General features: G+C 40.7%; 1 protein-coding gene across 8 annotated transcripts in view; it reads left to right on the forward strand.

Moving 5' to 3' along the window:
• Window positions 1–25,767, forward strand: part of LOC124151751 (protein pangolin, isoforms A/H/I/S-like) — a 71,373-nt gene that overhangs the window by 22,564 nt on the left and 23,042 nt on the right. For 7 of the 8 annotated variants that reach the window (XM_046524369.2, XM_046524375.2, XM_046524370.2 and 4 more), the window contains exon 3: window positions 9,922–10,007. In XM_046524369.2, the coding sequence (XP_046380325.1) occupies window positions 9,922–10,007 (86 nt within the window). Of the gene's footprint in view, window positions 1–9,921; window positions 10,008–19,213; window positions 19,937–25,767 lie in introns of those variants that run through there. The other variant, XM_046524372.2, reaches the window with a different exon arrangement.

Here is a 25,767-nt window from a genome sequence, read left to right on the forward strand (position 1 = left end):
CAATAACCCACTAGAGACTGGCTCCATGGGCCGCAGCAGTGTCTGAGTTACTTTCAGTACCGCTGGTTAAGTAGGAGCATTTTGTGCAAAAAAGGACAGTATTTAAGATTGTCTGTAAATCATGAGTATAGAGGTGCGTGGTATTACCGGTATACCACGATATGAAATACTGATAAATATGTATCACAATATGTTTGGAAAATACCGGTATATTATGTTTCTCAAAATCATGCCTATTTTCATCTTGTTGGCAAAGTTTAAAAAAGTGACAAGTCAAATTGAAATTATGATATTCAGAAAATGCAATTGTTTCCTGTGATCGAAAAGCAAAACTATTCACGACCGTCTTCCTGTACATTATTTGTCTATCACGCATACTTGTGAACATGGCAACATCTAACAAAGTGGAGGATGAGTATGAACATGATGAAGTTGTCAAAAATGGTGCCTGCGTGCGTGCGTGCGTATGTGCGTGCGTGCGTATGTTCATTCTGGTTCTTAAGGAATTACAGATGGAAGAACACATGCAATATATTGTGGTATGTACCACAATACATGGACCATTATTGCACTAAATTGCAATACTAAAGTCAGGCCAGTACCAATTACTAATGCACAGTGTTGACCGGTATAATTAGCACGATATAAACACTAATGCTTATGTATCACAATACCAGTCTATTGTGTTTTTCTATTTGGCAAACTTTACAAAAGAGACAAGTCTGTTTGAAATTATGAAATAACCTCTGATTCAAGTGATCGGAAAAGTGAAACTAGTCGCAAACAGCTTCCTAATGTGTCTATAAGGTCCCGCCTTGTGACCATAGCAACGACGCATGTGTCTTTCGGAAAAATCTCTTACGGTCCAGTAAAATGAGCTTGTACCAGTTCATAGTTCATATTCAAAGACTAATAGCTACTGAAAATGATGTCAAAATACAAATTTGTACCAGTACACACGAAGGGTTTTGGCAGAGACTGGCATTGAAATAATGTGGGTCCTGGGGTCCTTGAGGTTAGCTGCCATGTTATTTGAATCTAGGGACCAATGTAACTTTTAATATTAGGCATGCCCCTTGGCCTGTGCTTAGTTTCAAACAGTACATGATCTCAACTGGCATTGGCTTTATTGATGACATCAGATCTTATTCAGGTTTCTTGTTAATTTGTTGGCTGACCATACTGTTACTAGAAGGAAATTGTTTTTTTGTGAATTTCTTTTTTGTGATAATCCTGAAATAAAGATCTATAGCAGCTGCATTTTCTCAGGCTATTTCTGATTTAAGCTGAAGCGTATAATGCCATTGTTGAGGAATTGTTGAGCTGTTCAAATCTCCATTTTCTTTTGACAATGCTCAGAATCTTTGTAATATTGTTTGGACAAAGCAGATATGATAATGACTTTGGGATTGGCATGGACGGCCATGAGATGTATTATTTGTAAAATCTCAGTTATGCCTGTGTCACCTTAGCCACCAGTTTAATACAGTTATGATAATGAACCTTTTTGCCTCATGACAGACGCGTTTCAAAGAAGGAGTTTCTGTATGTGATATTAATAAAGGCTTAGTCTTTATCAAAATTGGATCAAGGTTGCTTTTCCACTATACAAGTCATTGAGGCTGTATTTTTCTCCGTTCCTTCTATGATTACCTTATCTAATGTCAGTCTGTCTGTCAGTGGACGTGTCTGATGCTGCCATTGTATGGTCAGCGCTAGCCATGATTACAGATTTTCTGGACACTCTTTCAGCCCCAGTAAAATGGGTGATCACAGTCCATCACAAATCCCAGCCAAATCATCTGGCATTGAAGATGGAAAAGCCAGCGGCAACTGTCATTGTTTCGTAATGCATCACATCCTTGTCAAATTAGACAGCGTATCCATTGATTGGCCAATCCAGCACACATATTACTGTATGTCAGATTGTGAAGAGTTGACTGTAATCAAACACCTTCCACTACTTTCTACATGATGGTACTACATCACAATTACGTTTCCTGAGAATGTTATTTGCCTCTTGTAGACAGAACTTTACCCTTGTGGGTGTTATCCTGGCATTGCTAGCAGGTATAGTTCACCTTGGAGACTAAGATTAGAAAGAAGTGTCAGATTGGTAATGGTCGTTATTAAAAAAATTACTCAAGGTGTAAAAGAAAAGGGTGATGGTGTTTTGCACAGTGGCCTACAAGAACAACGACCGAAATGGATTGCTGTATCGTCCAGTGTTCATTGAAGCAGCCCTACAAGCTTGCCTGAAAATGCACAAGTATATATTCATGGCTTTCCGTGGACGATTGGCAGATGGAATGTTTCTCTTGGGCACAATTCTGCAGAGAAATGAAATAAATGGTTCACAGGTCAGCTCCTGCCAAAGTCTTCCTTTTATGCCCTGATACACATTAAATGTGTCTGTAGTCGTACGTTTGATTCTTTCCCATATGGTGTCTGTATATCTGATTCTAGGCACAGAGAAATCTACAAGGCATGGTTGAGGCAGGTTCGTGCATGCGCAAAGATGTATTTTTGAAGTTATGCATGGTAGGGCCAGATTCTGTTTGCCTCCAATCCAAGATATCAACATTGACAAAGAAAAAGTCATTTATATGCCCACAACTTGAATGATTTATGTTTAATTGGAGAGTTTGAGTCAGACCAAGTCTGCTCAGAAACCTTTAAACATTCACAAGCGTGTTTTCATAGAACTCAAATCCCACCCCAAAAAAAGTATAATGCCTTTGACAGTTGGATTAGCAGACACACATCTGCTTGCAAACCTTATCACTGACAAAAGTATGTTTTCAATGAACTTGTATCAGACATATGCAAGTTGACAGCTCTTGTGCATGTTGCGCTGTTTTGGGTGTCAGTTGCATGTTTTCATTCAAAGATGCCTGAGATCAAGTTCATGTGCATACAAGAACCAGAGTATGTTTGGGAGCTGTCCGACTGTCGCTATGAGCATGTTGCCGTCAGGAAGGAATCTGCCCGACAATGTCCGTGTCTTTGGGAGCCATTGTCCCCGCTAGTCCATGCTATTGTGCCGCTGAGTAGGGGATTAGGTCAGCAGCGAGCCCTCCTCCTTGCTGCTCAACTCCGTAAATGAGGAAATGAGCATGTGGCCCCTAGGGTCTCCTTTCCCCTGACCAGGGCCGGCTCCCGTCATGTCTAGGAGCTGCTTTCTGGCTCACATATTGCCTCCGCACATGAACATGATGAATCCTGGCTGCGCTGCACACTTCAGTGACAAAACAGATTGAATGAGGTAGAGATTGTATCAAATGGATTGCAAAAATATCAAATCTTGTGGAAAGAATCTGTTTAAGAATTGTTCATTCATTTGATTTGAGTGCAAATTTATCAGGAGTGAAATGAATCGGTGCTGGGTGCAGTAAACAGTTTTATGTGTGTTGATGTTCGTCAAGATTGATCCGACTGTCACTCGAGATGGTATTTCGAGAGTGTATCTGAATGTGTGCAAGCATGTTTGTGAGTATGTTGCTGAACGTGTATGTATAGGTGTATCTGTGGCCAAGAAACTTCCACTTGCTGTGGGGGGCAGTGGTAGACGCAGCAGCAGACGTCAGAACGAATCTGACCCTCTGTGCCCCGTCTGGCTCCTGTTGTTGACAGCTTCGTATCAGCCGGGTGACATTTAATATCAAAATTTGTCAGTGCAACTATCAGGATAGATAACATTGGCAGTATCGCATCATTCAGGCGGAAGATGATGACCCATCTAATGGTTTGATAAGACTTACTACTACTTGTACTTGGTGATCTGTCATAAAGGCAAAATCTGATATTCACCATCATATTGCGCACGCTTTGAAATACCAGGATGAAGAAAATGATTTTATCACAACAACAAAATGTGCCTTAATGTTGCATGCGTTTGATATAACATGTTTTTTACCCTGTGGTATTTATACCATGCTTTCAGTAGTTTATTTAGTTGTAGGTGAAAGATGGCTAGCATATTATTATTGAAATTTGATATTACTTCCAGCAAATGAGGATTTGGATGTATGTTTTTTCAGATTACGTATGAAAAAAGCATGATGTAAAAAACATATTGTTTGTTCTTTGTGTGTTTCAACATTATTTGCAATAAAGTGTTTTAAAAGTTAGCCGCAAGGGAATTGTTTCAATATTTAAGGATGTCAGTGAGGTAGTTTTATGGTAAAATCCCTCACTCACTCACTCACTCTCATTCTGGGCTGTCAGTTTCAGTGTGTAATGTTTTTACGTTATTTGTAATGGGTAATATCAATATTTGAAAGGATGTCCCAGAGCTCAGCCATGTTTTGTTCCTTGAGAGGTGATAATAGAGTGATTGGGCTGAATGACAAGCAGGAGAATAGGGCCAATAACAGTTGAAGGTCTGTATTTGGCAGCATTATCACGAGACGGAGTGATTGCTCAAGTCGTTGTAGTCGCACGGTGACAGATGATCTGATCACCAACAGGATGGCAGGATGTCCCCCCAGATAACTGCACCACACAGATTAGTGTCAGTGCTACCAAGGGGACAGGGCACTTGGAGGGGGGCAGAGGACAATACTTGCCGTAAATGGCGACTATGCTTGTCATAAAAGGCGACTAATGGGATCAGGTGGTCAGGCTTGCTGATTTGGTTGATACATGGCCTCGACCCTGTGGATTGATGCTCATGATGTCAATCACTGGATAGTCTGTTCGAGACTCGATTATTTTACAGAGAGCCGTCATAAAGCTGGAATATTGCTGAGTGCGTGTTAAACAACAAACAAACAAAACATGTACATTTCACCTCCCTTCACACCACCTTCCAGATACTTGAAGTTTTGAATTCCCTCCTATTAAAAATGCAGGATCTGCAACTGGAATATGTAGATGTGGAATAAGTGTAAGGTGTCATGCAATAAGGAAATATGTAGATGTGGTTTAAGGGAATATGATAGAACACACTGAAGGAACATATTGAGTGAGTTCTTACAGTATTTCGAACAGCAGTATTTCAGCCTATTGGAAGAAAGCTCCAAGGGAAAACAAGTAGCTAAAAGTATGGGTAATTTGCATGCTGACAGGCCTAGGGCCATTAGCACACATCTGGCATCCGAATCCATGACCAGCAGATCCTGGCTTTGCTAAGGGATCTAACTCTGCACAGTAGATGAACAATTTGACCAAATGCAAATATGGGATGAATAACTGAACATGTTATTGTTAAGATGGAATACATGAACATGTTGCGTTTGAATAAGTGAACATGTAGGGATTATGTAGATTAAGTGAATATGTGGACATGTGGACATGGTATAAGTGAACGTGTAGATGTGGAATAAGTGAACATGCAGATGTAGAATAAGTAGTGAACAGGCAGACATGGAATAAGTGAACGTGTAGATGTGGAATAAGTGAGCATGTAGACACGGAATAAGTAGTGAACAGGCAGACATGGAATAAGTGAACGTGTAGATCTGGAATAAGTGAACATGCAGATATGGAATAAAAGAGCATGTAGGCATGGAATAAGTAGTGAACAGGCAGACATGGAATAAGTGAACCTGTAGATGTGGAATAAGTGAATATGCAGATATGGAATAAGTGAACATGAAGACGTGGAATAAGTAGTGAACAGGCAGACATGGAATATGTTTTGAAAAGAAATAATTTTTCAAGTAAGATGAGTATTAACAGTTAAGAATTTGATAAAAATACATTCCATTTAGAAGCAGTTTAGTACAAGTTTACTCTGTTCATTATATCCATTTATGGATGATGAACGTATTTGCATCCCTGAAACAGGGCTATTTCTTCACCTAAGAAGAATGTATCCTATCGTATTTTAATGGTCAGCATTTCCAACTTTTCTCCTGGTTACTTTACTCATTCGGTGGACATCCATCTTCCAAAACCATACCTAAAGCGGCCACATCTTCGTCTCGATTCAAGTGAAACTCAATTGAGCACTTAAGAATTTGGGTCACCAACTTCAAAGAGTCATTTGCCATCTTGGAAAACAACCTTGCACTCTGTTGATCTTGTACTGCTCCTGTTTTAATGAAACTCAATTGATATTTCCTTGTGCGGCCTATCAGCTTGGGAGTCAAGGTCCGATTACATGGTCCTTCCTGAGGGAAATGATAAACATTTCCCACTATTTCCCATTGGATAAAACTTGACTGCAACTTCCATTAAGAGAGCTAATATCTTGGGTCCAGCAGGCCGCTAGGCCATCTGTTTTAGTATCATTTACTTTTGGGTGTTTTTGTAAAGTACATCAGATTAGGTTTATCAGTGTCAGAAATGTCTTCACAGCGTATCATGAAATTGTTAAATGCACGAACATGACTGTCGCTTTTCCTGGTATATGTAAGCAGTAGCATAATGAAGTTGTAACTATTGCATAATGTCTGGCTATTAATGTTTACATAATTTATAAAGTGCAATCTCCTCACCCCTAAACAAACAAACAAATAAATAAATAAAAGCAAAAATATAAACAACCCTATACATAGTTGAATAATAATTGAATTTTTGTGTTTGACGGTTAAAATACACATTCTTCGTGCTTCATGTGGATTACATCTATGCAACATCAATAAAAGATAAATAAATATGATTTAAAAACAAACAAATAAATAATTTCCTGAGGCCTAAATATGTATGATCCTCAAGATGAATATAGATTGGTGTGTTCATGGATAAAAATAGTTGTCTGTATTTGAGAAGTAAACACATGGAGTTGTAATTTACAAGTGAAAGTAAATATCTCTGGTGGAAACGTGGTTTTGTTGATGGCCGGTTTCTTAGAAGAAATAAAGTTGTTTTTTGAAAGAAATATAGTGGGCCCAGTTTCACAATGCAACCTTAGCACTACGACTATTAGATTTCACTGATGCTGATTTCGTGTGGAATGGAGCTGTCTAGACTTGTTTTAATGTAAATCTAGATTGGTTTGTGTTCATAAAATGCATATGATCCAAAGTCATTGTGCAGGACTAAATGACTATTGTAAGTCTGTGTTAAGGGATGGGAGTTACAATGGTCCCTGCCCTAGGAGTGCTTTGTGCATATGAGCCCATTGCCCTAACTAACATATATGTGGTACCTATTGTAAGAATGAAATTGTTATTATCAGAAATATGACAATAATATGACTTGTATAACTCCAATTATTTATGATATGGCTTGGTTTCTGTAAAAATAATGTAAAGGTAAAAATATAGTTCCAAAATAATTCAGTTTAGCGTTTATGGAACATTAATTACATTGGGACATATTGTAAATGTTTTTAATGTAGAGTTTCGACAATCTAGTTTATGGCAGTTTTTTTTATAGATAAATTAACGTGATCAGGACATAGAAAGGGCAACAATTTAAGGAAATCCAAGATTTAGAAAAACCCAAACTCCAATAAAAACAAAATCAAACATGAAGTTAAAAATAATCTCGGACCTGGTTGAGTGTATGACACAGCTGTTACTGTAACGAGAGCGGTAGATGATTGATCATGTCCCCTCGTACACTGACAGTAGGACTGGGGCTGGGTGGGGCCACCGTAGGGATTACCAGCCAGGCTGGGATGGTCAGTAATGGCGGTTTAGTGCACGGGTAACATTTGCTGGACACCCTTCTGCATAACAATCAGGCAGGCCGACAGCCCCTGGCATAATTACTGTTGTTTAATTGAGGCTCAGTTGAGCTTGGTAGGGACAACATGGGTCCAGGGAGTCTAGAGAAACTGCGACTAATCAGGACATTAACGTAAAAAATATCCTATTAATGGCGACATTTTGTACCAATTTTTTCGTAATGCTGTAGAAAGCAAATATTTTGCCACACTTAACATAGGGCTTATTATACAATTGCTGAAAGAAAGGTTGAGTCATGTTTTGTTTCATAGTTTAATAAAGAAATGAGATTATTTTTTGGGTTGAATTATTTAACAAAGGTCTTGGTTATGAGAATAAAATATGGAGGATCTGCTTTTAGTTTTGCATTAAAAAATTGATGTGCTGATAATTGGCGGTAGAGGCTGTGTGTGAGAAGCACTTGGGTGAGAGTCGGCTATGGCGTAATTGGTCATCTTGATACCGACGACTGGTTACACCACTGCCTGGTGGCTTGCCCAATGCCGCCCGCTCACTCGCTCGCCGGCTCTTCTCGGCCAACTGATCGGTAATATTGATCGTGCATGTGAGCTGTACATCGAGTGTGTTGTGTAACTCTATCACCCTGACATGCTTGCGGCCATCGCTGGCTCCTTCCCCTTCCCCTCTCGCCATTCTCTCCTCGTCCTTTTTCTCCCGATGACTTCGGAATACTGTTTGTTTGGTGACCTTGTCGTACAAAAAACAAAATCACCTTTGGTATTCCCCCGACTGCAGCCATTGTGCCCAGTGACAGTTCTGTTGTTTGACACACATGTTGCCATCACCCATCTCTCATTGCGAGGGCGCTGACTGTGTCACTGCGATGGCGGTTCAAAGTGCATGTGGGGGATAATTGTCTGTAATAATGGTCTTGTGACCTCATTGGCTATTGATAGGTCTATTATCGGCAGGCAAGGCGCAATAATAAAGGGTATGCAGTGTATTGCAATTACCTGCAACGTAATGGGCACGAAAATGCAATGATATATATGTTAACATAGCAGACACAATTAGCACAGTGGTGAAGCAGTATACGCATTCATAAATAAACATGGATCTCGAAAGATGCTGGGGCGAAAGAAAATGAAAGGTTTATTTAATATTTGTTCAAGTTGATCTCCTTGAGCAAATACAATAAAGCAATATGATTACCCCATTAGGTGATGTGAGCAGACGGCCCGATTATGATCAGGCAGTGAGTTGTGTGGCAACTGGGAAAGGCAGAGTTACTTCCCTTATTCCTCCTGGCTGAACAAGGCAACTGTTTGTCGCACGGTTAGGAAAGGGCATGTTTCTGGACCCCTGTGACCTACCACTGTTTCAGTCAGTGTCTCTGACAGAATGCCATGGCATTATAGTAGTTCTATTATTTTTACCTGGTTAAAGCTTTTTTGAAGAGAAACTTGATGAAAGTAGGAGGCACAAAAGACTGACAATGTTGTGGCCTTGGGGCGAAGCTTTCATGTTCTCAGGAGTCCATCTTTCAAAGGCTAATACCAAAATTGATACGTTAGACTCGAGTATCTTTTAATAAGCATCATTTATTGGATTCCGTCCTGCTTCCTATTGCTTCATTTCAGCAGAAATATGATCTTATGGCAAGCAGTTTTTAAATGAAATTCAAACACGCTTGTTTCAACTTGAAAGATATAGAAGATACTGGCTGCAGTTGCAGTACAAAGCAAATGATTACCTACTGCTCGTTCACTGCTAATATGCTACACTGTAATTATCTGTTTTCATTCAGTCACAAAAAATCTAATTGCTTTTGTCATGTTTGTTTTTTCGTTTCATCTCCTATTTTCCATGTAATGCTGGGGTAATGAGTTTTAACGGAGGTAGATTTCTAGATTGATCCAATGTTTGAAGAGTAGACTCAAGTTCAACCAGCCAGTAGTCGCACATGAGAAATAAAACATTGTCATAAAACATTGTCATAAAACATTGTCGGAATGCGTAGACCAGCAACCATGTCGCAGACGTGTGGTGCCGAAAACTCGAGTTGGTTAAGTGATCACCAGGTGGCGAGTCTGCACTACGGTGGTATAATAACCCATATTAGAGTCGTGGAACAGTGCTACCATTTGTGTATCCAAATACTTTAATAGTTTTTCTCCCGAATTTGTCGTGATTAATTATTTTCATATGATGAAATGATATTGTGAAATCATTTTGAATGCCCCCAGACCACATGTGGTTTCTGATTTTCTAATTCATAAAAACACAATTTGTGCCTTGCTGAGATTCAGGGATCTTTAATTGTTCTTGTTTGCTGTTTCAGATAAGTCAGCTGCACAGCCCCCAGGTCAAGGGCAGGGTTCCCTTGGGTTCATTATGCCTCCCTACTATGCCAACGGTGCTTCAATGGTAAGTTTACCAAATATTTGCCTTTCTCCATAGATTCATGTCACATACAACAAAATTCATTTCTAACTCGTACCATATTTTTTCAAATAAAATCACATTTTAGAACACTTTATTTTTGGGGACTGTAAGAAATTCCACTGCTGTATCTGATGTGATTATGTATGTTTTTCACATACCATTGCTGAAAAAAAAAGGTTTAAAATGTCACAGGAACCAGTAAAGTGTTACTCAACATTCTATATGACATTAAAATTTTACGCAACTTTCTGTATGGCATTAAATTCTTGCTGAACTTACAACATAACATCAATTAGTCATCTAGTGCTGGAAAAGAGATGTGTAGTAAGTAGAATTAATGATTCTTGTAAGCGTGAAGAATTCATGTGAACGTGTTGTATGTGACTTGGCTCTGTGCAGCATATGATGCATTATCAGTTGTCATGACACCTTTAGGAGCTGCATTGTTTACGGTAAGTGATGTTTAGATGTTAATGAAGACCGTACACAGATCATCAGTGCTTTCTATGTTTTGTTAAGAATTAGAGAAAATACCACTGTTCCGACAACTAATCCTTCCAAGCTACCCTTTATACCATGGGAATCTGTTCTGATAAGAAGATATCAGGTAAACGTTTTTAGCGTGGATACCCAGCTAAATCTTTCCCGCTAAAATTGATATAGACTTTCAGAGTTTTAAGTGACACGGGACAATTGTACCCACTTGAGTTTATTGAGTTTCGCGCTGTATGAAATTCTAGAAACTATGTGTCGTGGAGCATGCGTGTATTTTTCACATGCTAGCAGCTCCAGTAATGTTACACAGCATGTCCCATGGCTTAAGAGCTCTCCAACAATGGGCAAAAGAGGCTCTCATCTCACTGAAAATAATCAATAACTAAAATTTAGGAAAGAAATGCTGACCCAAATGGAGACTTGGTTAATCATTTGAAGAAAACCACATCTTTTGTGCAAGTGGCCTGAAGTCTTGAGAACAGAAATCAATATCACTCGGCTAGTGTTTTGAGGGACAAGATCTGAAGAAGAGGAAGACAACTGGCCGTTCCTCCATGTTATCAGTAGTCCTGCATGACTGTGGATGTATTGTCTTATGGGTACAGTCATACACCACCCTGACACCATTGCATTGTAGGTCACCCTCGCGCCATGGCATTATACCAAGGCAACTGGTCATGTTATCAGTAGCCCTGCATGACGGGGGATGTATTGTTTTGTGGGGTACAGTCGTACACCACCCTGACACCATCAGATTTATCACGACCCCCAACACCGTGATCACACAGTACTTGTCCAGCCTCATGGCGTGTTTTCCTCGTGGAGTATTCTTGTCCATGTTCTTGTGTCTCCCCTGAGGCCAACTCTACCCACCCACAAATATTGTGAATATGTCCAGTGCCAAATGCTGCAAGTAGCTAGGAGGCAAAGATGTGGAGGCACTGTGGCGCCATGTTCCTTTATGCAGTGTTTAGTCTGTCACCAATGCTTGCCTAGGAGAGAGGCACTTGTAGGTGTTGTAGTCTAGGAGGTACAAAATTGTTATTAGATTCAAAATTAACAGATAAGTATAAATACAGGAAAATAAATGGGTTTATTTAAGCAATAGCCCAAATAATAACATGGGCAAACTTTCAAAACTTGGAGATTCCTACTTACCTGAAGGATGCCTTCCAACCCCCACTTATCCCAGGGGCATCATTCCACCCTGCACCCATCCCAGGGACATCATTCCACCCTCCACCCATCCCAGGGACATCTATCCACACCCCACCCATCCCAGGGACATCATTCCACCCCCCACCCATCCCAGGGACATCATTCCACCCCACACTTATCCCAGGGGCATCATTCCACCCCCCACCAATCCTTGAGGCATCATTCCATCCTGCACCCATCCCAGGGACATCATTCCACCCTGCACCCATCCCAGGGACATCATTCCACCCTCCACCCATCCCAGGGACATCTATCCACACCCCACCCATCCCAGGGACATCATTCCACCCCCCACCCATCCCAGGGACATCATTCCACCCCACACTTATCCCAGGGGCATCATTCCACCCCCCACCAATCCTTGAGGCATCATTCCATCCTGCACCCATCCCAGGGACATCATTCCACCCTGCACCCATCCCAGGGACATCATTCCACCCTCCACCCATCCCAGGGACATCTATCCACACCCCACCCATCCCAGGGACATCATTCCACCCCCCACCCATCCCAGGGACATCATTCCACCCCACACTTATCCCAGGGACATCATTCCACCCTCCACCCATCCCAGGGACACCATTCCACCCTCCACCCATCCCAGGGACACCATTCCACCCTCAACCCATCCCAGGGACATCATTCCACCCCACACTTATCCCAGGGGCATCATTCCACCCCCCACCAATCCTTGGGGCATCATTCAATCCTGCACCCGTCCCAGGGACATCATTCCACCCCCCACTTATCCTTGGGGCATCATTCCACCCCCCACCCATCCCAGGGGCATCATTCCACCCCCCACCCATCCCAGGGACATCATTCAACCCCCCACTTATCCTTGGGACATCATTCCACCCCCCACCCATCCCAGGGACATCATTCCACCCCCCACTTATCCTTGGGGCAACATTCCATCCCACCCATCCCAGGGACATCATTCCACCCCCCACCCATCCCAAGGACATCATTCCACCCCCAACCCATCCCAGGGACATCATTCCACCCCCCACCCATCCCAGGGGCATCATTCCACCCTCCACCCATCCCAAGGACATCATTCCACCCCCCATCCATCCCAAGGACATCTTTCCACCCTCCACCCATCCCAGGGACATCATTCCACCCCCAACTTATCCCAGGGGCATCATTCCACCCCCCACTTATCCTTGGGGCATCATTCCATCCCGCACCCATCCCAGGGATATTATTCCAACCCCCCACCCATCCCAGGGGCATCATTCCATCCCGCACCCATCCCAGGGACATCATTCCACCCCCCCACCCATCCTAGGGGCATCATTCCATACCCCACCCATCCCAAGGACATCATTCCACCGTCCACCCATCCCAGGGACATCATTCCACCCCCCCACCCATCCCAGGGACATCATTCCACCCTCCACCCATCCCAGGGACATCATTCCACCCCCCACCCATCCCACAGGCATCATTCCACCACCCCCACCCATCCCAAGGACATCATTCCACCCCCACCCATCCCAGGGACATCATTCCACCCCCCACCCATCCCACAGGCATCATTCCACCACCCCCACCCATCCCAGGGACATCATTCCACCCTCCACCCATCCCAGGGACATCATTCCACCCCCCCCCACCCATCCCAGGGACATCATTCCACCCCCCACCCATCCCAGGGACATCATTCCACCCTCCACCCATCCCAGGGACATCATTCCACCCCCCACCCATCCCAGGGACATCATTCCACACCCCACCCATCCCAAGGACATCATTCCACCCCCACCCATCCCAGGGACATCATTCCACCCCCCACCCATCCCAGGGACATCATTTCACCCTCCACCCATCCCAGGGACATCATTCCACCCCCCACCCATCCCAGGGACATCATTCCACACCCCACCCATCCCAAGGATTTCTTTCCATCCCCTACCAAATCATAGGGCATCATTCCATCCCCCACCCATCCCAGGGACATCATTCCACCCCCCACCCATCTCAGGGACATCATTCCACCCTCCACCCATCTAAGGGACATCTTTCCATCCCCTAACCATCCAAGGGACATCTTTCCATCCCCTACCAAATCATAGGGCATCATTCCATCCCCCACCCATCCATCCATCCAAGGGGACATCATTATCATTATATTGCCATCAGAAAACCCAATCCATTCCCTGTTCTGATATCTGGTGCCATATTTCACTTGCAACATGATTTTATGATAACAGCATTTGGATTCCTTAATATGATTTTGTGTGTGGAGAATTATGGCAATTTTACTGATTTCAGTGTTCTTATTTTTTAAATCAAATGTGGTTTTCTGGAAGATTACAGCTACGAGTACTGGGACTTTTTTAACTTGTCTTCTTCCTTGGTTTCACTCAACTTGGAAAGCTGTATAAGGGGAGGTAACTGCTGTCCAGCTCAGGTGGTCGTTACAAAACAGAACACTTTCTCTAAAAACATTGTTTTTCAAAATGATAATGTGATCATTTTTGCCAGCTGATACTCCAGGCACATTTATGCCATTAGATGTGTGTGTGCTCTCCAGAATATCTTAAAAGTGATGTATTTCATAGAGAGTTATTTTGTGCAAGCACTTGCAGCCACATAGAACACAGCACAATTACGAAATCTTTTTAAACAATGATGCATAACAAATTCATTAAATATATTTGATTGTTTCTATTGACACAAATCCAATATTGTCTGAAGCAGATGATTGATATCAGGAACCTGACACCCATCATTCAATAAAACTGTAAGGTTAAATCCCGCGTAGGGGCTGACACACACAGCGACACTGCAAGTGCAGCTATTTAGTGTTTGTGTTTATTGTAGGCCTGACATCTGGAATCAGGGTCCCAGTCTAGTCCGTGGACCTGGTCAGCCTATTGGCTATTGATCCGGACAAGCTCAATAGCCGGAGTCATTCACTGGGCATGCTTTGTTTGTTCTTCTGGTGCACGTTCATTGAACCTTCCTTCCAACTGCCTTCAATACTGGTGATGACCATACAATCTTCGCCGAGGTATTAACACGTAAGCCAGTTATTGGGCTGTATGGGCAGTTAACACACTTGCAGTCTAAAATTAAATTGTTTGTATCCTAGTGGGCCTGTTGTTTTGGTATACTATTATTGACTCTGACGATTATTCGTTGGATGATATCCCGAGAAGTTGTGAAGCTGGGATTAATATTCTTGAACATGTTGTTATATGACGAGCAGTACTTGTGCTCCTGTTTAATGCAATGTCAGAGCTGTTTTTGCATGTTATGGACAAGGATAGAGTAATAAAAGTATAGCAGATTGAATAAGCATAAAAATCTGGGTCATTTTTTTCTGCCTTGTACTTTCGGCAGGGGAATAAAAACAAACAATAAATCTTTGGCAAATGAGGAGAGAAGGTCTTCTAAGAGAAATATGGCTTGATTTTTTTTGGGGTGTGAAATAGGAAAACAAGTTAATGACAGTGTAGAGATGACAAAGGTTGGTTAGGTTTCCTTAGCTAATTCCAGTGTGTTGAACCTGTCCTTCGCTGTGTGACAATGCTCACTGTGGATGTGGGTCTTCCCTGCCTCTCCCCAGCTCCCTATCTTCATACACTACAACACCAGGACACTCGCTCTGCCTATGGGCTACATGCAAAAAAATGGATTTGACAGAAATTATAGGTCTTCTAAAGCTATTTGGGGATTAACATTTTTTGTGAGGAAAAGTCAAGATGTTGAGATCCTACTTGCGTTTTTTTTTACCATTTAAAAAAATAAATTATCCTGCTATCTCTGTGGACTTAATTCAGTTTAAATGGTTACATTTTCCAGTACTATAAGGCTTGCTGTTAGGAGGCTCGAGTTGAAGTTTCCAGTAGTAGAAGCCTCAAATCTAGGCAGTTACGTAAGTTTCCAGTAGTAGAAGCCTCAAATCTAGGCAGTTACGTAAGTTTCCAGTAGTACAAGACTCACTGTTAGGTGGTTAGAGCACAAGTTTCCTGCAGTACAAGACTCACTGTTAGGTGGTTAGAGCACAAGTTTCCTGCAGTACAAGACTCACTGTTAGGTGGTTAGAGCACAAGTTTCCTGCAGTACAAGACTCACTGTTAGGTGGTTAGAGCACAAGTTTCCTGCAGTACAAGACTCACTGTTAGGTGGTTAGATACATTCTCTCATCACTTCTAAACAGATGATTCGTTATGTGTGACTTTGTGCTAATGGTGTGACTTTGTGCTAATGGTGTGAGTTTGTGCTAATGGTGTGTTTTGGTATTGAAATCACTCTGCAAGTGATGCATGAATAAAGCAACTGTTATAAGAAACATTTTTTCCTTGATTCATTGTAAATGTAATACCTTGATTATTGGGTTGATGCCAAGTGTATGGTACACTATCAGGACTTACCTGTTTAGTAATGATCCTAAATATGTGTCGGATGTTTCAAAAAATGACACTGAAACCATGATTGTTCCACCACTGACTCTACTTGGCATAACCCATTGTATTCACAGTTACATCAGCAATATACTGTCTTATCCTTTCAAAATAAAAGCCCATCATGATGTGAAAGTACATTGCTACTTCCTCACTATTTAGTGCAGAGTTACATCCCTTAGCAATAACAGGATCCTCTGATCACGGGCCCAAATACAAATCTCACTGAATCTCCTTGACGACCTTTTCCAGCAGTGATAAAAACATTTGGGCCACAAATTAGCAAGGGCACTTCAGTTTACCAAAAACTCATTTAAAAAAATGAATACTTGCCTAAGCATTAATATCCGCATGGACTGACTGCATGGGAATGTGATGATCGTTAAGGCCATAGAACGGAGTGCCAGGACTAGACTAATGGCCTTTCATCATCATACCCCAATGATGTGGAATGATCTTAACACTATCTTGCCCACTCAAGGCCTTGTAACATACCAATCTACCTTGATACTGCTGTATAACTGATGACCTGCATAAAAGTCTATTTGCCAACTTACTTAGATATTGTACCTTGAGCTGGTGAGATTATCTGGTTTAACCTTTTAGCCAATCCCTTGTTTTTAACTTCTCACCCTGAGGAATGACATAATTTCATCATTTTGGGGGGCTTCTGTAAGTTTTTAGGGCCGAATATCTTTAAATTATCTGGAAGAAATACCTCAAAGCAGTAAGCATAAGTTTCCGATATCCTTTTCCAGGTTAACACTATCAGGAGTTGATAAGAAGACAGGTACCAAAGGCAGTTGATCAGGATGCTATGACAAGCAGTGCAACTTTCACCACAACACTGTCTGTCTTACAATCCTCCTGATCATCTGTCTTCGTTTCGTAAACCTAATGACATTTAAATGTGGTGAAATCTTGGAGGGGTTCCTAGAAGTTCTATATTGGATTAGAGATACGGTCATGGCGTCATCTCAATCCTCAATTTTCTGGGGTTCAGAAAGTTTTAATAGTCAGAAAGTCTGATTTCTATCTGTGAAGTTTAAATCTGAAGGTTGATCAATGTGAGACGTTTTCATTTTTTCTCTTTGATTGTTATTATTTGCCATGTGAATCAAGTCTGAGAAGAATGTAACACCCTAAGAAATTGCTCAAAGATGCAAATTTGCGAAACCAACCTTGACGTGTCTAGCATATGTCACTTTTTACACAGAAATAGTCTTTTTTAGATGGAATTATATGAGCAAAATATTAAATATTGTATTTTGTAAGATTTGATTATGGATCGAGTGTGACCCTCGATCACAAGTCCCAAGCGTACTTAGACGTCGGAGCAAGTTTTCGTCTCCACGTGTCACCATCACCACATGTCAGACGTTATTGAATTTCAGTCAGTAGACTCTCAACAAAAACTAGCGTCTACTGTTCCCTGTAGGTGAATTACAGTGTAATAAAGGTTGTGTATACTAACACCTTGTGACTGCCGATGATCGGAATTTGTTCTGCCTCGTGGAATTGGCCTGTCTCAACTTTCCTATCTCTGCAAACTGAAGATGAAACACCTTTTATAGACACTCTTGAAGAATTTGCGTGAAAGAAAATTATAAGCTTCAAAAATGATGTTTCACCTTGCAGTTATAATAGGTTCGTTTCATCTGTGAAGTTTGAGATTTCAAAAAGTGGAGAGAAAAATTAGAATTTTGACTTGACAAGAACAGGGAGACTTATTGCCTTGATTTATTCATTCTGTCAATATTTCAAGCAGATTTCTATAGAAAATAGCAAGTTTCTTTTCAAATCTAAGAGGGGACCTATTATTCAGGTTGGAATACCTGTTCAAGTACATATAACTGTAAAATTTGATATTTCAGGAGGGGGGGAAATGAATAATCTAAGGGAACAATATTCATCTGATTGTTATCACGTGCCTAGGAGCCCCGAGAAATAACTGTTTAGTTCCGGCCACCTGACCCTACCTAGTTTTTGCTCAAGTCCCTACCCATTTCATTGTGTCACATAAATAAAACATTCTTGACTTGACTGACCCTGTTTCTCCACACTTTAACCCATGGTAGCCCATAGCTGTTCACGTCCACAGAAAAAGAAAATTGTTACAGAAAATGTAATTCAAGACTTTAAAACAATTAACATTGCCTATCTATTTTCTCTATAAAAAAAAGTAAGTAACCATGGAAATGAACCAAGTTATTTTGTACAGTTTATTTGGTGGCAACAGTTGTTTTAAGAGCTTGTAATATGGTTTATCTGTTACACTTGTGAGCCTGTGAATGCTGATTGCGGATTATAGATTAGGCAGTACTTCAGCCTGTCTGACATTATCTGACACTGGACAAGATTGGACTATTAAGTTACCATACATTAGCGTAATCTTCTTATGAAATTTTCTTTTAATACTAAGGGATATAAAGAAATAAATGCTAATGGTTTTGGAAACAATTGTGAGCTTCTGCAGGAAGAAAGAAAAATAAACATAACAGACAACAGTTGTAAAAAGGAATTTGCACTAATCATTACTGAAACAGGCATTCAAACAGAACTGGAATTGACTAAATATTTACATATTTAATCAGGGAAGAAAGCTATTTGATGTTCAACCTGAAGCTTTGGCATAATTGTTCAATCTAATCATATTTGTTTTGCTCAGCAAATATATATGTGTGTTGTGTATGTGTATGTGCTGATAAATGACAAGAAACAAATAATGTTTGACGTGAATCGCTGATGCTCTCTATTGCTGATGTGTTAAGGACTAGTTAAAAGTCTTTTTTGTCAGTCAGGATATTTCTATCATTTAGTGAATTGATTCAAGCGAAAAAAGACCTTTAGTGTGATTTTATAGCCGTGCCTTCAGTGACAGTTTGATGCCGAAATAGTTGAATGGCCTGTGGTAGTAGTAGTAGTGAGTATTGGAGGACCAGTATTACTGTCAGGGGTGACAGGCTTTCCTTGGCAGCTCATCGCGCAGTCCCACAGTGTTCAAGTGGGCAGCTGAGGTGCAGCTAAACCCTCTCCACTCACTCTGAGCCGCTCTCTCTCAGCCCACGTTACCTGCATGCCCTACCATGTGAAACACCTCAAGGTAACACAACGGCCAACAATTGGGGGAAAACGTAGGCCATTGATTTGGTGAAGTTGCCTGCTAACACCAATACCAGTAGCTTATACAAGGGTGAGAGAGAGAGAGAGAGAGCTCATCATCTGTGTATGTAACCCCGAGCAGCTTGCTGTCTGTCCACCGTTGTTGTAAGGAAGAGGTAGCCCCTCCAGTCTCCGTCTTCACCCCCAGTGCTGAGTAACAGTACACCAGTCCGCGGACAGCAGCTCATTCATCCCTCCTCTATCTGTCTATCTGGCCAGCTAGGAGGACCTGTGCCACCTCCTCCTCCACCTCTCTCTCCTTCACTCTGCTACACTGTTCTCTACTCCCCTCTCTCTCTCTGAGCGGGCTGGCAATCTGTCAAGTGTCATAGCCTAGCAACTGACATGATATATTACCTCCACCGTCACTGGGGGTCGGGGTCAGGGGGCCCACTCGGCTCTCCTCCACTAGACACTGGCAGTCAAAACACTAATGGAGTGACGGAGAGGGATGTGGGAGCCGACTTCAATCAAAGCATGTGTTCTACCTGTAGTGCAGCAGCAGCCGCCGCCACTGCCGCCGCCACCGCGGCATCCCTCATGCCTTTTGCGGACAAGATGCCACCCGTATGTTGTCTCTTACCGGAAACTTGTACCCTCGGATGTATTCTCGACCTGGTAAGAAGTTTAAACAATGTTGATTTTTCATAATTTCTGGATGTACATCAATGAATTCGTATCTTGTTGGTGTACATCTTCGTGTTTCCGAGGAAAATGGCCGGTTGTCGTTTGGATGAATGAATCGTCAGTGCGATAATGTTGTTTTTAAAAATTTATTGTTGAATGACAGTGAATGTTGAAGATATATTTTACGAAAATGAGTGGTAAAAAATTGTTACCTACCTTGACACTGTGACCACGGATGTTAACATGCCTGTGACTTGTCAGTTGTCTTGGATGTGTTTTACTGAACGTTGAGATTTTGTAATGGTTAATGTCATGAAGTATAGCCACCCCTAATTCACCTCATTCTACCCACTTGGCCATGTTCGTGTGGAATAAGCTAATTGGAAATCTCATCACATTATTGGGGATTTATACTCAATATGAGATACAGAGAGTTCAGGATCAATTTCATTTTGATAATAATGCTTTTTAATATTGCCTGTTAAGGAACCCTTTGTGTTAGATGAATAATATTCCTGGTGGCAAACATTCATACAAATATTGGTCACATGTTTCGTGTGTTTGTTGCATGATGTTTCTTCTATGAAATATTATTGAAAAAATACTTCTTTTGACTGGAATATTTTCTGTTAGTTAAGGCGAAAAAGGTTTGCAAGGTTTTTTAAAAATAGGAAAATTTAGTATCGGAATTTTTCCACATGAGAGTGAGATGTAGATAGCAAGATACAGAGGTGACAGGTGAGGGTGAAGAGGGGTGGGAGTGAAGGTACCTCGTAAATTTTAATTTTGGATGTCAAGTTCCTATTTAGTGTTCATTAAATGACAACTTCGAAGTTTAATTTATTGACTGATTACTACTTAATGAGTTTTCTAATGAGAAATTCCAATTTAAGAAACTGCTTCTCCCTAACAGGGCCTCAGGAAGTGAATTAGCATTGAGGCCACCCATGGTTACATGTAGGCTGGGGCACTGTTGGGTTATTTTCTTGATATTATTCTCCTCTTTGTGTCTCTGAAGGACTCTTAAGCCTCTCATCACAGTTGCCATACATAATATTGCATATTCCACAGTCCAATTTGACTAAAACACACAGATTTGGCCCCCCAAATTCAAGTGCAGTTCATATTTAGAGACACATCCCTGATGTACCCCTGCAGTCATTTGCTTTGATGGACGTGTGTCACAATGGACCAGTCCAAGTTGGGCTGTTTTGAAGGGGAGGTTGGCATTCCTTCCTTGCTTCCTGTGAATGTTTAACAGAACAAGTAACATTCCTGAACACTAATACCACTTGGGGATGATAAAACAAGAGCCTAGTTATTGTTTGGCATGATTGTCGGCGTAAGATAATTACTCTGAAGGCCGAGCCAAGCTGAGGAATGGAGCCTGCTCTCCCCACTCCAGGCTGACCCAAGTGCCAGCGAAATTTTCATTTTTGTCATGCTCTGTAAACTTGACACGAAACATCAATATCCATTGCGGGAGTGATTAATGATCGTGTAACCAAACAAAAACTCTACAATTTGAGGCGGCTGTTTTCAGTAAATCTTTGTGATATTAATTCGTGGCAGTCAAATGGCCATTGTAGGCAAGTATAAATTGGCGGGAGTGGGGTGATAGTATGTGCTTGTGGCACCTGGACATAGGGAGAGAGGGAGCAGCCGATTGAGGGATGGCCCCACACACCACCATAACACTGACACCTAAATAATCATCGCTTGTAGTAGATGTTGAAAGTTTATTTGTTATACGTACCACGGTTAAAGATACTTGAAAGTGGTGATTCAGGCAGATCCTGCCTCGGAGACCGCCTGCATTCTCAAATATCCCTGCAAAACATCTGTAATGTTCCTCAAACAGAAGTGTGGGGAAACATATTTTCTTCAAATAAACAAAATTGAAACTGTTTGTTGGAATACAGATCATGTGTGAAAACGTATAATGCAGTGTGTAAGGGCAAGAAGTCAAGCAGTTTTTGTCAGAAGCAGCAGAACGGCACGGTTGTGGCTGTTAGATAAAACAAATCTTCAATGAACTTATTTGAAAGAGCATTAAAAAATATTTGGAATTCTTTGTAAAAATGACTATAATTTAATCAGTCTCATTCAGTAAAAGATGTCAGTATGCAGTTAGGATGCTGGAATTCTTGAAACTTAAAACTTCAGGAATAGTGTATATAAATGTTAGAATTAAAACAAAATTCAAATAGAATGTCTTGAAATTGTGAAAACAGTTTAAATAGTCTTTTTGGAATATGCAATAACTATTATGTATATTTGGGATTACACTTTCTTAAGTACAAATTCTAATAGATGTTTTTAATCATTAGAGAAAGTTGATAAATCTGAAAGTTACAGTAATCTAGCTGTTTCACCTAAACTTGGAACAGGTGCCTCTAGGTCCATGTATGCCATGTGTAAGTGGTATATGCTTATATCTTATATCAAGACCACAAACATTGTCAGGTGCTTCCTACTGGGCAAAGTTGGAACAGTGTACATAAATCATGACTGTTTAGATTGGTGGGGTTAGAACAAATAGTAAATCAAATAAAAGCTCTTCCTTGTGCAATTAAATGCCTTATGTTTCTTCAAAATTTACTTAATTGACATTGTAATTCAAAATTTGAATTATTTCAAAATTGTAGCTGAAATGATACCGACTGTTTTGTTGAGTTGAAACTTTTACATTTAGTGAGATATGAATCCATTTATGACAACAATTTGATGCTATCCTGTTTTGTGATAAGTTATTCATGATAACTTTTTGAGTGAAATTATGAGATAAATTTTACAATCAAAAATTGATGCTTGTTTTTTATGAAGTTCATGAGAAATATCACCTTATCTTCCATAAAGTTGTAGATGTTTTTTCAACATTGATATACAGAAAATCAAAAGCCTTATAAAATGCTTGGGAAGGCATTGCAGTCGAACCTATGTGAATAGGGTGTTCAGCATATAATAAAATTCCTTACATACCTCATGTTAATTTTTCTGCTTAAAAAATTTGAAATCTATTCAAGTGAATTTGAATTATTTATTCAGTTACCAAATTGATATGCTTTGTGAGTTTTGTTTTAATTATGTATATATCCAGATTATTTCATTAATTCATTGCAATTTGAAACATCCACTTAATAATCATTGAAACATTACCGTATAGAAAACATTTCTGAGATGATATCATTTGTGGATGGTGGTTATTTTATGTTCAGATATAAGAACCTTGTTGCAGATTGTTTGGATGGATTTTATATTGCAATCTGAGATCTGTTTTGCAGCATAGCAGTTTTTCATGACAGTGGTTAAATGTTATCTATTCATGGTAACAGTTGTTGAAATTGTTAAAAATTGTGACATAGATGCTCCTTCTGACATGTTATCTTTTCCACACAATTATGATTACTTAGGAATGAAGTCTTTGAAAGGCATTTGGAAGTGATAAACATAAGGAAGAGAATTTATGGATGTCAACGTCTTAATCATGAGGAGTACAACGTTTCGGAGTATATGCTTATTCCTTCATCAGGCGAATGATACTTAAGCATAGTTCACATTGAAATTTAGAGGTATTAACAGCCTCCTAAATAAATGCACACTCCCCTAACAACTTCCAATTAGGCGTACAGAAAAAAGAGTGCATGATAGCTTGAGGAGCCAGCACCTCCATAACCCCATTGTAGTTTGAATTCATTTGAATGGTACTAAATACCTGATAGTATGAAAACCGCCAAGTATCATGCACAGAATGTGTTTCAAAGTGGACCTTAGTCACTCACTTGCTTCAAACGTTCAAAAATGTTATTCCAGTTTTAGGTCTGTTGTCTTAAAAATATTTTGAAGTTTTTCTTCGTCTTCGATCTTAGTCTGGCAGCGAGGGGGAATTCTATTCTTTTGATTGATGTAGTTTTGAAGTGGAGTCTGTCTCACAGATGTTAGTAGGGATGCAAAACTTAGTGAAATTATTAATGAAGAAAGAGCACAAGGCTGCAAAGTGAAAACTTCCACACTGTATTTCTGTTGCTAATGTTCTGCCAACTATTGATATAATTTCAGTTAGGCATCCTGCAGTATTTAAAATAGTTTAGCCGATGAATAATCAGTTTGAAGATAAAAGGATTTCTATGTCTGTGTGATGTTTCCAAGGGGTTTGGGGTGTAGTGTGCTGCATGTTCAAGTAAAATGGATTCAGTGGAAGGAAAGAATTAGTTATTGTGGTAGGTTGGTATGATTCAAATAATTTCATAATCTGTACATCTTCATAATATGAAAATAGTAAAAAATAATATGGAACGACCTGTTCTAATCAATCAGATGAAAAAGTCAACGACCAAATCACAATGATCACACTCCATTGTCGTGTGAAGGTTTAACTTGTGAATGCTGTCTGAATTTCAAACAGTGTAAACAACTGTTGGGAATATTAAGGATATGAGGACATTGGTTTTAATGAGGAATCTCTTATTGTTCGGCACATCAATGTTAAAAAATATGTTTGCTGTTATTTTTAATTTGAAGTGAAATTTGTAATCTTGACATTAAAATGAAAGTAAGAAATCAGAATGATGATGAACCCTTTTTCACTTTAGCATCTGTTTGAAAAAATAAAAAAATTTTGAGACACTGTTTTGGTGATGTGAAAAGAGATTCCAACAAATAATCTTGTCATTGGAAATTTCTATTCTTTCATTTTCAACTAAAGGACCACAGAGCGAAAAATCCATCAGTTGAATGTTACACCATCAGTTTTACTCTTCATGTTGGGAAACATATATTTTCACTTAATTCCTTTTCCTAAAATCCATTGGGGCAATTTTTCATCAACTGCTTTCTTTTTTTTGCATCCTCTCTTTCCAGTGTAGAGTCAGTATCAATTCATTTCTGGATAAGAAACACAAATTGTGCTGTAGGTTGGTAGCTAGGGAGTAATATCTTCTCAGCTGACAGGCCCTCCGAGGTAGTTCACCTGGTGAGACATACCTCACACATGCTGTATCTCATAGGGATCCTCCGAGGTAGTTCACCTGGTGAGACATACCTCACACATGCTGTATCTCATAGGGATCCTCCGAGGTAGTTCACCTGGTGAGACATACCTCTCACATGCTGTATCTCATAGGGATCCTCCGAGGGAGTTCACCTGGTGAGACATACCTCACACATGCTGTATCTCATAGGGATCCTCCGAGGGAGTTCACCTGGTGAGACATACCTCACACATGCTGTATCTCATAGGGATCCTCCGAGGGAGTTCACCTGGCGAGACATACCTCAAACATGTTGTATCTCATAGGGATCCTCCAAGGTAGTTCACCTGGTGAGACATACCTCACACATGCTGTATCTCATAGGGATCCTCCGAAGGAGTTCACCTGGCGAGACATACCTCAAACATGCTGTATCTCATAGGGATCCTCCAAGGTAGTTCACCTGGTGAGACATACCTCACACATGCTGTATCTCATAGGGATCCTCCGAAGGAGTTCACCTGGCGAGACATACCTCAAACATGTTGTATCTCATAGGGATCCTCCGAGGTAGTTCACCTGGTGAGACATACCTCACACATGCTGTATCTCATAGGGATCCTCCAAGGTAGTTCACCTGGTGAGACATACCTCAAACATGCTGTATCTCATAGGGATCCTCCAAGGTAGTTCACCCGGTGAGACACCTTAAACATGCTGTATCTCATAGGGATCCTCCAAGGTAGTTCACCTGGTGAGACATACCTCAAACATGCTGTATCTCATAGGGATCCTCCAAGGTAGTTCACCTGGTGAGACACCTTAAACATGCTGTATCTCATAGGGATCCTC

This window comes from Haliotis rufescens, unplaced genomic scaffold (assembly GCF_023055435.1).
Source record: "Haliotis rufescens isolate VD_foot unplaced genomic scaffold, xgHalRufe1.0.p SCAF_11, whole genome shotgun sequence".
In the NCBI taxonomy this organism is placed as follows: domain Eukaryota; kingdom Metazoa; phylum Mollusca; class Gastropoda; order Lepetellida; family Haliotidae; genus Haliotis; species Haliotis rufescens.